This window comes from Castanea sativa, chromosome 11 (assembly GCF_040712315.1).
Source record: "Castanea sativa cultivar Marrone di Chiusa Pesio chromosome 11, ASM4071231v1".
Lineage (NCBI taxonomy): Eukaryota > Viridiplantae > Streptophyta > Magnoliopsida > Fagales > Fagaceae > Castanea > Castanea sativa.
In genome coordinates this window covers 68,237,511-68,253,809 of record NC_134023.1, presented here as the reverse complement: position 1 = coordinate 68,253,809, position 16,299 = coordinate 68,237,511, and the positions used below count along the sequence as shown (strand labels likewise).

The 16,299-nt window shown below is 32.2% G+C and overlaps 2 protein-coding genes across 2 annotated transcripts; both read left to right on the top strand.

The window, feature by feature from the left end:
* Positions 1-582, top strand: LOC142617026 (cytochrome P450 705A5-like). Its single transcript, XM_075789732.1, has one exon. The coding sequence runs from the start codon at positions 1-3 to the stop codon at positions 580-582; it is 582 nt and encodes a 193-aa protein (XP_075645847.1).
* A 7,882-nt stretch (positions 583-8,464) lies between these two features.
* On the top strand, positions 8,465-9,281 carry LOC142617864 (thaumatin-like protein). Its single transcript, XM_075790846.1, has 2 exons — positions 8,465-8,522; positions 8,620-9,281. The coding sequence occupies exons 1-2, from the start codon at positions 8,477-8,479 to the stop codon at positions 9,279-9,281; spliced, it is 708 nt and encodes a 235-aa protein (XP_075646961.1). The 5' UTR covers positions 8,465-8,476.
* The last annotated feature ends 7,018 nt before the right edge of the window (positions 9,282-16,299 follow it).

Below are 16,299 nucleotides of genomic sequence, written 5' to 3'. Positions count from 1 at the left end.
ATGCAATGGACAATAGCTGAACTAATCAACCATCCAGATGTATTCAATAAGGTTAGGGAAGAGATAAAAGTAGTGGTTGGTAGCAGTAGACTAGTGGAGGATTCAGATATCCCAAGTCTCCCCTACTTGCAAGCAGTTGTGAAGGAAGTATTCAGGCTACACCCACCAGGGCCTATTATTATAAGAGAATGTCGCCAAGACTGTAAAATCAAAGACTTTGATATACTTGAGAAAACTATGGTGGCAATCAATGTGTATACGATAATGAGAGACGCAAACGTATGGAATTGTCCAAATGACTTTTGTCCAGAGAGGTTCTTAGTTTCCTTTGAAAAAGAAGATGTTATGAAATATATTCCTTTTGGGGCAGGAAGGCGAGTATGCCCAGGCTCAAAGTTAGCACTTAGTTTGGTACACACTACAATTGCAGCCATAGTTCAATGTTTTGATTGGAAAGTTGGTGGAGAGGAAGACCATGCCAAGGTTAATATGCAAGTTGGACCAGGCATTACCAAGCCCATGGCTCAACCACTTATCTGCCTTCCCGCTGTTCACTTCAATCCATTTACTTCTTCATTTTAATTTCATACACATGGGCTACTTAAATTGTGTACATCCTTTACGTCATATCCTTTCGTGCTTGAAAATTATTGTATAACACATAATTACAGATGTATTTCTATTTTCAATATCTGTAGATTACAATCTGTATGTAGTTTAAACTATAAAGTATTTCCAATGCATGTCATGTTTAATAAATGTTGCTATGAAATAATAATAAAAAATAATTATTGTTAATTGTCTCTGTGTTTTGCTAAAATATAAGGTAATAGGTACCTTTTATTGGACAAAGTTCCTCAAAGTCGATATATTAAAGTGTAAAAACAAATTTTACAAACTGAAATCTCTGCTAGCAGAAACTATGAATATCAGTGCCTCAAACGGGTGGTCAGGACGGTTTTGGGGTCGTAATTTACAATGTCTCGAGGCAGGCAGTGCACCACCTGTTACACTTGCAGAATTTGTTACCCTTGATAATTCTTTGGATTGTTATGATGTTAGCCAAGTTGAGGGCTTTAATATTCCAATCTCAATAGAGGCTTTAATTAATTTGGCTCATGTACGCCTACTAAGTGTAATGTAGACATAAACCTATTCTGGGGCGGAGCTATGTTGAAGGGTGGCCATGCCCCCAAAATTTTGAAATTTATATATATATATATATATATATATATATGAATGATAATTTTAATGTTTTCAAAATTTAGTCTACAAATATAAGAGCTAACCCTTCCAAATATTTGAATTAGTCCAATGATACTCTTTAAAAAAATAATTTGTCTAATAGTTATAGAAACATATCTTTGTTTTTTGCAATTCTATTTTTTATTGTAAAATATGTTCTTATCTCTGATAAATATTTAATAAAGTTTGGCACTAAATATATTTGAATTTTTTTTTTCAACACGATATGTGACGATTAACACGACATTGACTCATTAAAAAAATACTGTAACAAAAACTACACATGAAATGTCTCTTTAGTTGCCCCATAATGAGTTAGAGCAAAATAGCTTCAAATATGTTTGGAGCCTAACTTATTCCCCTAAATTTTAGATCATTCATGTTTTTGAAAACTTTATTAGTTCAATTTTTTTAAAAAAAATTACTTACTTTAGTATAAAATTTGATTATTTGTATTGAAAATGAACCTTTTTCAAAACTTCACTATGAAAATAGTAAAAATTAATTTTATTTTATAAAATTATCGCCATCAAACATAATTTTGATTCAAAATACTAAGCTTTTTTTTTGTTGGGTGTGTATATATATATATAACTTATAAAATAAAAAAGTGTGTGTATATATGTGTGTGTATATATAATAAAAAAGCGTGTCTATATATGTGTGTAGCGGTTATCTTAATAAATATATTAATGCTGGAATTTGACCCCCTCAAACAAAAATTTTTTTCTCTGCCAACCTGTTATACTGCCCTAATGAATTGGCTGTGTGGAAAGATGGTAATGTTATTGCATTGCATGAAAGAGTGCTTGATTTGCATTCAAACTATTCGAATGAGTTCAAGGCTGCTTGTCCTACTGCTATTACTTATGTCCTTGATACTCTGACAAGCCCTAATAATGATGTAAAATCTTTATGGATACAGAAAGTATGAGCAAATATATAATTAGCTAAATAAAGTGAAGATCTTTTCTATCTTTTATTTCCTCGATCTCCTCAAATTGTCTTTAAACTTAAGTATACTCATTGTTTTTTCCAACTATAAATATAGCCACTATTTCATAACTCCCCTTTGTATGACCTCAATTATCATTTGATTAATATACTCATTGTTTTTCCAACTCGTTGACCAACTTCGCTTCATCTATATATATGATTTACCTTCCTAAACTAAATGAAATGCCTCCTTTTTTTTTCTAATCGTTCTAATACCATAGATAATGAAATTGTACCCCTTACTGCCTTACATCAGATAGGTCTAAGGGTGAAGCCACACTTGTGGAAAGAGATGGGACTGGTCTTTTCTTCGGTCCATTTAGTCTACTTCGGTCCATCTCTGTCCATTAGATCTACTTTAGTCCATTTGGTCCTCTTCAGTCTATTCGGCCCACTTCAGTCCATTAGTGGAAAGAGATGGGCCTGGTCTTTTCTTCGGTCCATTTAGTCTACTTCGGTCCATCTCTGTCCATTCGATCTACTTTAGTCCATTTGGTCCTCTTCAGTCTATTCGGCCCACTTCAGTCCATTAGGTCCATTCAGTCCAATTCGGTCCATTTCAGTCTATTCGGTCCACTTACAATTTATTTGAATGACTTAGGCCCATTAAGTCCACTTTGGTCCAATACAGTCCACTTTGATTCATTTCTATATATTTGGTCCACTTCAGTCCATTAGGCCTACTTTGGTCCATTTATTCCAATTCAATCTACTTTGGTCCACTTCAGTCTATTTGGTTCATTTCAGTGCATTCAGCCTATTTTGGTCCTTTTCGGTCCACTTCAGTTCATTCGAGTTACTTTAGTCCATTTAGTCCATTTTTATTGACATGTGAAGCTCATCTTGCAATGTATAAGTTGTTCAACACACATACCATAGCAGAAATTTATTTATAACTAAATTTATTGTCCTATACATTCTCTAATAAGAACAATCATATATATTTTCATACAAGAATTCAAAATAGTTAATTGAAAAACAAATATCGCATGAAGCAAACTCTTTATGTTGATGAATCTATTGTGTAGTTGGAAGAAACACCAAACTTTTTGACTAAACAAAAACTTATAACTATCCCACACATTGTGTGGGCTTGCAACTAGCCATCTATAAAGCCCAAATCACTCACACATTACAACACGCTTTTTCAATCAAATTAAATCCCAAGGTATCACAATCCTCTCACATAAATTTCTTAATCTAATAGTACATAATAAAAATATAACCAACATATTAGAGATCTCTGTGAGTGCATTATGTGTAATAATATTAGATAAGTGTTGGGAAATTTAGACCCCGGTTAATAAAATTAACAAGTTTTAAATTCAAGTTGTTAATTAGATTTATTATGAATAAATTTTGTTAAAACAAACAAACATCAATATCATGTTTATATTATGCATAGCAGAATAGTAAATAAAACAAGATATGATGACCCAAGAAAACCAATGAAACAAACTAGTTTCACAGTAAAAAACTTGGAGAAAAACCTTCCCGAAAAGCAATTCACTATAGTAAAGAAAAGTTTCAGATCTAATACAAAATATTTGTCCCTAAACTCTACAATCCCCGTAGATGAACTTACAGCAGAAACCTTCTACCGCTTCAGAATCTCTTAACTCTTCAATATATGAACGCCACCCTTTTTCACGGATCCTAGTACATGACTAAGTCCAGCAACTTTAAGATGTTGTTGGTTGCAAAGTTCTTCACTTCATCAACAATGAAGATCAAGAAGTACTTGGTTACAAAACCCGACGGCGCAAAAGACACAGTAACTTCTTGCAGAGAGAATAAGGCACTAGGTCACCTTCTGCATGTGTTCTCCATGTATAACGACCTTTAAAATTAACTTTATATATGTCTAGGGTTGTAAGAAAAGAAACCCTACACATACATGTCAACATGAGCCGAAAATCATATCTGAAAATTCTAATTTCGTAAATCTCAACATATTCAGCTTCCGTCGAGCTTCGTTCTTAAGTCTCAATGAATACTGTTTCTGTCAAGGTATCTATCAAGCTTTAATGAACAGCTTTTCTTCATTTGTTTCTTGGTCCAATCTTCATAGCTTTAATACTTGGCTTGAACAACATGTTTCTTGAAGTACTAAACACATCCTAGATCTACCCAATTATAGGTAAAGTGCATTTTGTCAAAGGATTAGTCAATTACATAAAATATGTCCCTAACAATCTTCCCCTTTGGCAATCGTGACAAAACCACAACAAAATAATGAATCATGGGAGAAGTCTTAAATTACTTAACTCATAATCACTTGTTGTATTACAAAATAAATCTATCCCTACTACAAACTCTTGAAAAACTTTGCAAGAAAAGAGTTCACGGCATGATAGACTTTCACAACCTGTCTTTCTAAAACACTTAAACAAAACTCATCAAGGCATCATGTGTGAAACAGAAATAAAGATTTCATATATAAAGAAACATGCGTATAAAGATAAAGAAGAAACAACACATGTAAAGATAGGTGAAGAAGACATTCATCATATATATATCAAAGATAAGCACAAAGTATGTAAAAATGGTTATAAGACCAGTGTACAAGAAGCTCCCAAAACAACGAGGAGGTAAACACTCCTCCTAACAAGATTAAACACAACTCTCCTTATAAAGGCATGTATTTCTCCCCTTAACAAGTAGAATCTTAAAAAGAAACCACATTTTCTCCCCTTTTTTGTCATGATTGACAAAGGATACAAAAAACTATAAAGTTTCACCCACGACACATAAAGATGATCTAAAATGATCAAGGGACACAAGGAATCCATATAAATGCATGAATGTAATGAAACAAAATACTATGGATGACAAGATAATAGAAAGATGCAAAACATGTGAAAAACAAAGCATGCAAGAGGGTCTCGACAAATTGAGAAGTTGTCGAGATGCTATCAAGCTGGCAGAGAACACATAAAATTACATCGATAGATCGAGATATGTGTCGAGAATCTATCGAGAAGTTTCCCAAAAATCTCGATGGATTGAGAATGTATTTAGCAGACATAGAGCACAGAAATTTGGCTCAATGGATCGACCTAGTTGTCAAGAAACTATCAAGGTCAAATCCAGAAAACTCGATAGAAGAAACTTATGTCGAGTTGCTGTCGAGAACACAAAAGCAATGTTTTTTTAGGAAAAACACACAAGATGAATGCAACAAGATAGCTACTCAAACAAGCATCCAAGCAACATGTTAAGCACTCAAACACAGCTCAAATCTAGATGTAAAGCACTTTTAGATCAGAAGACACACATACATACTAAACAAGTCTAACCAAATTTATTTTTCAAAAACAAGTTAAGACAGTTTAGCAAACGTATATTAACACATGTATCCTTTGTAATGGCCAAATCACACTGTACTTGCACATATATCAAGAGTAGCAAATAATTTGCATGTTGTGTGTGAAACAAAGCAAGAGTGCATAAGTGTCTTATATTATGGAGATTTGAGACATGAGAAAATCAAATACACTCACACACAATCATAACTATTTGATAGAGACTATCACCTTTAAGATACATCCTATAACTCCTACATCTCCTAAAAACACGCTTGCAACCATATTAAAAGCATTTTGATTTTTTTTACTTTTATTTTTCTTTGCATATTTTTCTTTTAAACATAGCATGCATGGGCATATAAGAGAAAAAAGAAATACCCAATTATATAAGCCAAAACATCACAATTTTGCTAACTTGACCCTTTTGCACGAATCTCAATACGTGACTAACTCCAGCAACTTGAAGATGTTATTGGCTGCAAAGTTCTTCACTTTATCAACAATGAAGATCAAAAAGTACTTGGTTACAAAACTCTAAGGCGCAAAAGACGCAGTAAATTCTTGCAGAGAAAATAAGGCACTAAGTCACTTTCTGCATGTGTTCTCCATGTATAATGGCCTTTAAAAAAAGTCTTATATATGTTTAAAATTGTGAGAAAAGAAACCATACACATACATGTCAGCATGAGCCGAAAATCAGATATGAAAATTCTGATTTCGTAAATCTCAACAAATTCAGCTTCTGTCGAGCTTTGTTCTTAAGTCTCGATAGATACTATTTCTATCGTGGTATCTGTTGAGCTTTAATGAACAGCTTTTCTTCACTTGTTTATTGATCCAATCTTTATGACTTTAATATTTGGCTTGAACAACATGTTTCTTGAAGCATTAAACTCATCCTAGATCTACCCAATTACAAATGCATTTTGTCAAAGAATTAGCCAATCACATAAAATATGTCCCTAACAATAAGAATTTCCTTTATGTGATAATTAAATTATGTCGTTTCATCGGGTACATGTAGCCACATTAAATTAGAGTTGCTTCATAAAAATAATAGAAAATAAAATTATTATAAGTACTATCACAATCCAAGGAAAACACCCCCCTCCCCCTTTGTGGGGGTTTGAACCCCTACAAGTGAGCAAACAAGAGAGGAGGAAAGAGGCCTGGTAAACCATCATAATTAGTGAAAAAGAGTAAGCATTCGTTGCTTGACAGTATGAAGTACTAGCCACACCAAGGGACAGGCCCTAAAGTGAAACACAAGAACAAGTAGAACCAATGTGTTCTAGTTTATGGCCTTGCACCGACCATCTAATGGACCATGGACTAAACAGCCACTACCTGATAGGGGCACGTGCAACAAGGAGCATGGTGAAGCATTGCACAAAGGTTTTTATTCGAACATTTGTGTTTATACCACAAAAGGAGTACTCAAGTTATAATTGAAACTCCTTGTAATCATTCATCATGCATGCTATCATGTCATGACCCGAGCTATCACAAATTCGCAGTGTCCCTCATATAAATTGAGAACATCCACCTCAAGCCCAAACCCAGTTTACCTTCCTCAAGGAATTTCATATTGATTATGAGTTGTTAATCTAATACTCCAAAATGAAAACGTACCACTCACATTACCAATGTCCAAGGGTTCATCACATGTAATAATATTAATTTGATAAGAATCTTGTTTATATGATAATCAAACGACATTGTTTCGTACATGTAGCCACATTAAATAAAAGATTTTTCCAGAATATATAAAAATAAAATTATCAAGCATGTCAAAGAAGATTGAATGTTACTCAAGAGGCCCTTGAGACAAGGTTATATGAAAAACGAAAAGAATAAGCATTTCATTTGATAATTATATATATATATATATATATATATATATATATATATATATATATATATAAAGCGATAGTCACATTTGTACTTATACCCAAAAAATGAGTAGTCAAGTTACAATTTGAACTTCTTGTAATTGCTTATGAAACCCAAATCGCCCTATGCAACACTACATACTTTTCCAATCCAATCAGGGACGGAATTAAGATTCGAAATCGAGGGAGTCAAATATAATTTTCTTGAAGGGGGCAAATATAATTTTTCTTAGGCTTATTTTCTAAAATTTTAAATATATACCTACTATTTGATATTTTTAAAAAATTTGGGGGGACCATAGCCCCGTCAACTTCTACATGGTTCCGTCCCTAAATCCAATTGAATTTGGTAATTGTAATCCCCGCCCCCATTTAATTATGACATCCTCGTCAAGACCCACAACCCACAACCAGTTTTGCTTTGATACAATTTCTCACAACCTAAGAAAAGCACTAACTTTGAAATGATCAAACAAAATGTAAATGATTCTTTCCCTTTTTTTAATATAATTTTACACCATTTTTTTATTTTTAAATCTATCTTAATTGATTGATCGGCAATCATCCTCAACCAAAATATTTTTAAATTAATGGTTGATGTCGTAGCTTTCAAGATTGATAGGATACTTCCGCGAATAGTAGTGCATGAATTTGGAATGAACTAAAATATACATATTTTTTAAATGATTCTGTGGCTATTCAAAAATTGGGGGAGATTACTGATTATATAATTAAATAAATATTACACAATATATGATTGAAGTTCTAATATGACTCGCCAAGAGTCTTGTCGTTCTAATATGTATCGGCTTGATTCTGTTACTGTGCTTTCTGTTAAAATAATAAACACACTTGTTGCAACACAATCCAACGCTCAAACACACGTAAAGGCTGTGTTCTTGAGCCTCCTTCACATGATATACATACATACATACATAAATATATATATTCCTCTATTGCTTCCTTTGAATTAGAAAGACTCCAAATTTCACAACCAAAAGGTCATCTCTTCTAGCATACTTCAAATTATCTCCAATGGCATTAAAGCTTCTTCACCTTCTCTTGGTTCTCTCTTTCATAGGTACAACAAAACAATTGCACCCACATAACTATATTTTCCGTTTTCCTTTTCTTCTTAATATATTCTAACACTTCTAAATTCTTGGGAAAATTTTCAGGTGTTGATGCTGCCGTTTTTACGTTACAAAACAACTGTGGGAACACCGTGTGGCCGGGGATCCAAGGCGGAGAAGGAAAAGCTCCACTAATGAATGGCGGTCTGCGGCTTAGACGTGGAGAAACTGTGAATATCAGTGCCCCAGAAGGGTGGTCAGGCCGGTTCTGGGGCCGCGGTTTGTGTTCATTTGATCAGTCGGGCAGGGGAACATGCATCACCGGAGACTGTGGTGGTAAATTACAATGTTCCGGGGCAGGCGGTGCACCACCTGCTACGCTTGCAGAGTTTACCCTAGATAGTCCTGTGGATTACTATGATGTTAGCCTAGTTGATGGCTATAATATGCCTGTCTCAATAATCCCTTTGGGTGTTTCAAGCTCATGTAAGCGTGCTACTTGTGTTTCTGACTTGAACCAACGCTGCCCTAATGGCTTGGAAATGAGGAGAAATGGACGTGTTGTTGCATGCAAAAGTGCATGCTTGGCATTTAATAGGCCTCAATATTGTTGCACTGGACAATTCAGCAATCCTCAGACTTGCAAGCCTACAAGCTATTCGAATGTGTTCAAGGCTGCTTGTCCTACTGCTTATTCTTATGCCTATGATGATCAGACAAGCCTTTTTACTTGTGATGGAGCTGATTACTTGATTAGGTTTTGTTAAATTTTATGCAAAAAGAAAGAAATCTATATATATATATATGGATTATACTTTCTGCTTATCAGCTTATACTATTGCAAGAGAGGCTGCCGGTTCTTTTCTTTTCTTTTCCTTTTCTCCTCAAATTGTCTTTAAATTTTAGTAATTCTACAAAAATAATGGGAAGATTCCCTTATTCACGATCCTCTTGTAACTGCCTTGGATGTATTGTCATGTATTGTCTTATTAATATATATAATTTTGTATTATTTGACAATTTTAGCTAAAGAAAATCATACTTGGTACCCCTAAATTGAAAAAAATCGGACCGAGCCAACCAATCTGATAAGTTGAACTGGGAATCACATACCAGTCCAATCCAAAAAAAAAAATGCTTAAAACCAGTGAAAAACCGGTAAAAACCGAAAATCAGAGATAAATCTAGTTTTACCCCGGTCCAGTTTTTAAAACCTTGATATCAACTCCCAAGAAACCCAAAAATTACTTGCAAAAAAAGCAAAGAAATTTTAAAATATATATATATATATATATAAATTTTTTTTTTTTTTTAAAAACCCTAAGTGGCCTTCTAACCCATATGTGTGGCTGGCTGGTGACCCCTTTCCAAAACAAAAATAAAATATCCTTTTTTTAATAACAAATTACACAAACACATCTTTTGATTATACTTTGGAGCAAAATCTAGTTTAATTATATTCATGATTGAAAATGTCCATTTCATCGTTGTAATTGTAATTGGAATAGTAAGTATAACCACTATATAAACAAATTGGTAAACTAATAATTTTCTAGTTCTTTCCTGTCTTTGGCACATTTCAAAAATATTTAACAATTGTATGAAGTCTAGATGTTGAACATTAAGTTCCATTTTGATATATCTTAAATGATCGAGTTGAAATGAATTAAGAAATATTTATTTGTGTCTTTTACTTTGTTTATATTTTGTTACAACTTAGTAGATACTAGATTTATTTTTCATGTATTAATTTATTTTTATAATTTTAGTATTTTTTTTCTTGGATTTTTTTTTTTTTTCATTTTTTGGCTCCCCTAAGCCAAATTTTTGGCTCCATCCTTGGTCATGTGTTATTTGTCAAAGGCAAGTTGATGGATTTGTGAGGGAATTGAGGGAATTTCCTATTAAAGTATGTGTTTATTTAATTCACATCATTTTTAAGAGTGGTAGTGGTGTATACTATTTAAAAGTCTCACTCCACAAATCAAGATACGAAATTTAGTGGAAAATAATTACACAAATAATGTGATATGATGTATATTTTCAAATATAGAAAATTAAATATGAAATGACCTCTTCAATTTCACAAAGAAAAAAAAGAGGGTCTTAAAGTTGACAAGCACTAATCCCATCATAGATTATCTTTTAGAGAGGTACATGTGGGGGGGGGGGGGGGAGAGGGGGGTAAAAGCAATGGAATAAACATTTGGGTTTTGGGCCTGATCGGTTGGTACTAGTCTGTTTTGATCAGGGCCTCTAGGCCCACAAGTCAATCCGCACTGTAGTAGTCCGAGGAGTTGTCCGAGAATGAGTGTCTCCTCAGACAGGCTCGGCAATGACCCTGAGACTTGCTAAATGGGTTAGAGGCAGGATTCTGGAAAAACTGATAGGTAAAAGGGTGATCCAAGCACCCTTTAGAAGCAGGGACATGTGAGAAATATCTAAGGAAAAAGCTGCTACCACCACATTAAAGGCCCTACATCTACCTCCCTGGCCACGTTAATGGGGAAATGACCTCTGAACAGTAGAATTCAGTCTTCCTGCTATTATTTGAAAACTTCAAGAAGGCGGTGGATGGGACAAGTATCCAAGGGGAAAATTTGTATGACACGTGGATGAACCAGTGAAGAAGAAGAAGAAGCATATAAGGAAACGAGAGAGGAAAGAGAGAGTGATCTGCACTTTCTGCTGAGAAAAATAGGAACTAAGAATTGTAAACTTTGGCATAGAAAGAGAATATCTATACAAATCGTCCTCGGCTTACGTCCGAGGAGGTCTCTTTGTCATATTCGTTTATCATTTGCACAGATTGCGGCACTCTAGCCTGTTAATCAAACTTCCAACATCCCGAACCTAGATTTCAAATCCATACTCTACAAATTTTATTGTATAAGCCTCATTGGGCCTGAGCCCAACACTTGTTTTGGGTCTGGGTACAATTGTGCACTTACAGCACATTTCGTTTCTTTTTCTTCCAAAAACTAAGAGTGGTAGTGGTGTATAAGTGGGCAGGGTTATTGCCTTGATGACCCATTTTAAAAAAATGACTATATTAGAAAATTATAATCAAGAAAAATGACTATATTTTGTTCTTCCCATTTTGAAAAGATGCGTCTTGGGTTAGGTTTAAAATCAGGCTTCTTTAGCTTATATATAACTTATAATTAAAGCCTAATTCTTTGACATTTCATCAACTTTCTTTTATAATTCTCATCAAAAAAAAATTTCATTTATAATTTTGGTTTAAATGCTTCCCACTCCTATCTTTATAGATATAGAAATTGCCTTGGCAAGAAAATAGACTTTCGATGGAAATTTAAAAATTAAATATGAAAAATAAATAAATAAAATGTACATTATTCCTCTCTTTCCCTTCAAGAATACCAAAGGTCGAGGTTCAATTCTCCATGAGGGAATTTCACACACATATACACTTAGATTAGATTATAGTAGAATTTCTTATCTTGTATCAAAAAAATTTATGAAGAACAAAGTGTCTCTCCAAACTCTTCAAACTTTTCATATATCTATTTTTTTAGTGTGAATTTTTAAAATCTAACCGTTTAATTTTATGTTCCTTATATTCTTAACATGTATATCAAATTTTGTTCAAATCAAATGATATTTATTATTCAATTAATGAACTTATTTTTTTATACACAATTTTATATTACAAAAATTTGAAATTTTAATATTTATTTGATGACATAATAATTGATCTTTGATATTCTTGAAATTTTGCAAGCATGAATAATATAATAAGAACGTGCAATCCAACGGTTAAATTTTCAAAATTCACATCCGATATAAAAATATATGAAGAGTTTGTAGAATTTCTCTCCAAATTAGTTTGGAAAAAAACTTTTTTCATTTATGGAGATATATAGTTTTATGTTCTTCTTCTTCTTCTTCTTCTTCTTGGTAATTGGATTGTTACCATAATTGAGGAAATGGTGATTTTGAATAGTAGTTCTTCGAATGAAGAAAATCAGGTAATGTTATTAAGTTATAACTTCTAGTATATTCAGTATATGTAATATCTCTCTCATATGATGGACGTTACAGATTCCAATACATATCATATTTTCCATGATGTCCTTAAAAGTGTTAATTTCATTCTATCTTTTATCCTTATTTTAATTTATCTTAATTCATATCAAAATTGTATTAGTAATTTATTTGCATGTTATGTATGTAATTTCTTTAGTGGTAGAAGGATGGGATGATTAAATTGATGATTCCTTTTTGGGAAAAAAAAATTGTGGACTAAATTATAAGTTTTAGATTTGAGAAATGAAAATTCTAATTTAGACCAAAATTTCAAGAATAGAAAAGGCATTTTAGATTTTTTCTTTTTTGTCCTGTGCTATGAAAATAGCTTTTAGATTGATTTCATTCAATTAGTTTTTGTGTGATCGAAAAGAAGTGCTTTTACTATGTTCATTATTTTTGTAAGTAAAAGTTATGTGGAAAATGATTTTTTTTTTTTTTTTGAGAAAATTTTTGCCAACCCCCCTTGAAGTACGAGGAAACAACAATATTCCAAAGTATACCAAATACAATAGAATTTATATTTTCTCTTGAATTACATGGTTAAATTAGAAACCCCATCCATAAGTCAAGGACAAATAAATTAGGAGTGCTATTTTAAACAATGACAAGTTTTTCTTCTTCTCATTTTTTTCAAAATTTAAAAAATGGCACGTTAGTCCAAAAAATTATTAAGGTGCCCGAGATTTTTTTTTTTTTTTTAAAAAGGAGATTTCATTATATCTAATATACTTATCACAAAGTGGATAAATGAAAATGGAAAGAAAAAATTAGTGTTGACAAATTTTCTAGTAAGCCAGAAGGAAAGTTCTAAAAGGACTACTAATTTTATTACAGAAGTTCTACAAACTAATTTGACAATAATATAATAAATAAAATTTATAATTACTTTTTTGTATTTAAAAACTGATAAATTGTGATTAATGTAATAAATAAATTTGACAACTTTTTCATTTTTTCATAAAAAATTTCTTAAAATAGATTATTAATGTTTGCTCTAAAGACATAATTTAACCAGACCCGGATAACAGTCTATCCATTTACAATTATGTGATATCACTCCAAATGAATATGACAACAACGGTGTTATAATAAGGATCATTGTGCTTATAGTGATGAGGACATCAAAGCTGGCAGTAAAGAAGTGATGATGATTATGGTAATAAGGGGATGAACATAAGTGTTTTATTTTTAAGACTTTATGTAATCAATGCGTTAATGTAATCATAGCCATGTGCAACCGTGTTCATATGAATTATTTCTGTCTCAACCATATATCTTGGCTTTCTCAAGAATTGTGTGAAAATAAAGGAAAATGCAATCATAGAGATTTGAATTCTCTGTATGCAATAATGTTTGATTCATATAGTCTTGCTTGTTTTCTTATTATTAAAAAGAAACGGCAAACATAGAGATTTGAATTTTCTCTTTATATGCAATAATGTTTAATTCCATGCTCTCTTTGATTTTGTTCTTAATAATATATGACTCTTGTTGATTGATATAAAAAAAAATTACTAAATAAGAATGTGAGCAAAAAAATAAAATAGAATGTCATTATTAATGGTTCCTAGCTAAGACCTCATGATATCCATGAGATTCTAGGTTCAAAAACTCTCGTCAATATCTTGGGATCACCTCAATAGGATTTCTCCTTATAATAACCTGGTGTATGTAGAACAGAAAGATGGCATACACCCAAGGATTCGTTAGTTAAAATAAAAAATACAAATTTTTGAAAACACATTTGGAAACCCGTTGCATACTTTAATAAGTGTTATTGTCATTATTATTGGCTTTCTTTTATGTAATGACGGTTGAATGATTCATGTACATCATTCTTCTCTTTCCCTTCAAGAATACCAAAGGTCCCTCTAATTAAGTGTTTTCTTTTAACTAATAAAAATCTTAGAACTTCGAAATACTACTAAACAGTATATAAACAGACCACTTATATTATTTATATATATATAGTAGTAGTGCTACGCATGCTACGGTACGCAAAAATATTTAATATTAAAGTATAATATATTATGGAGAAAGCTAAGCTTATATTGCTTGTTATTTAAAAGAAAATTATTAGGGTGATTAAGATTTAAATAGCGATTTATATAAGGAGAAAAAGAGTTTGGAAAAGAAGAATATTTATACTGGACCGTTTTTCAAAATATTCCTTATGTGATTGTTCACTAGCTGATAGACAAGGGAGAAAAGAATTGGACTAGTTCACATCTACATCATGAATGATTGAAATCCACATGAAATTGAAGCCATTTCTTCGACTAATTAAAACTGAAAGGTAGATATGAAATCAATCTATGTTCCAAGATTCTATACATAGTTAATCCATTTGTCACAGTTAGAAGTTCAACTCTATATCAAAGTCCCAGTTCATATTATTGCTCTATTTTTAGTTTGAAGTAGTATTGCTTAGAGAACTGCATAATCTAACCAACACACCATTCCAACCTCACTCTAAGAGTTCGTCAAGTTGAAAGAGTGAAAAAGTGAGAGGAAAGAAAATGAGAAAAGAATAGAAAAAGTGAAATAGAAAAGATTTAGTTTTTTCTTATATGTGTTTAGTTGAGAAGATAAAAAAAGTTGAGAGATAAAAAAAGTTGAGAGATGAAAAACTATGAAAAATGATGTTAGTATAAATTTATAATTATGTCCCTATTAAATAAAATAAAAGACAATACAATTTTTTTATACACATTTATTTATTACAAAAAATTATGCATGGACATTTCACTTTTTTTTAATTATTATTTTAAAGGCACAAGCCAGATCAAAAAACTGGTTGAGAGAGAGAGAGAGAGAGAGAGAGAGAGAGAGAGAGAAAACAAAAGAAAGAAAAAGAAAAAAGTGCAATTTAAAAAAAAAAACAAAACAAAACAAGGTGAACGTGCATGTTAGTAACAAGAAAAAAAATGAACTATGGAAGAAAGTGATAAAAACAAAAGAAAGAAAAAGGAAAAAGTGGGATGAAAAAAAAAATCTTGAAACAACGTGAACATTAATAGAAAAAGAAAAAAAAAATAAAAGTTAGCAAAAAAAGAATGTACAAGGGCATTTTGGACAACTTATGTTAGTGAGTTATTCCCCATAGATTTCTCTACATTTTGGGAAGAAAATCCAGGGAGAAAACTCCTGAATCTCACCACATTTTTTTCCACTTCTCCTCCCAACCAAACACCCATTAAAACTTTTTTCACTTCTAAATTTTTCATCCTCCCTAAAATCTCTCCAAACAAACACACATTAAGGGTTGTAGACGGTTTCAATCTCTATGGTCAAACAAACACTAGGTCTAAGTTTTTCCTAGAAAATGGTTGTTAGATGAGTGTAAGGTGAAAGTGAAACAAAAATCCACCTGATTAACTTGAGTCAACCAACATATATGCATACATGGGATTTTTTTGGTTTATGTAGCTACTTGAGATTGGCCTATCTTCTCTTTTCTTTTTTAATAACATATGGAATCTTTCTAAAGAATAGTCATTTGGACTCGCCGCCTCCAATCAGTAAAACCTACAAAAAACTAACCCCACCCCCCCAAAACCAATTTCCGGATTATCCAAGGCATTCATCCCTAGCTACTTGCGATTCCCTATCTACTCTTTTTCTTTTTTTTCTTTTTTAATAACGTAGGGAATCTTTCTAAAGAATAGCCATTTAGACTTGCCACCTCCAATTAGTAAAACCTACAAACAGCTAACCCCACCCCCCAAAACC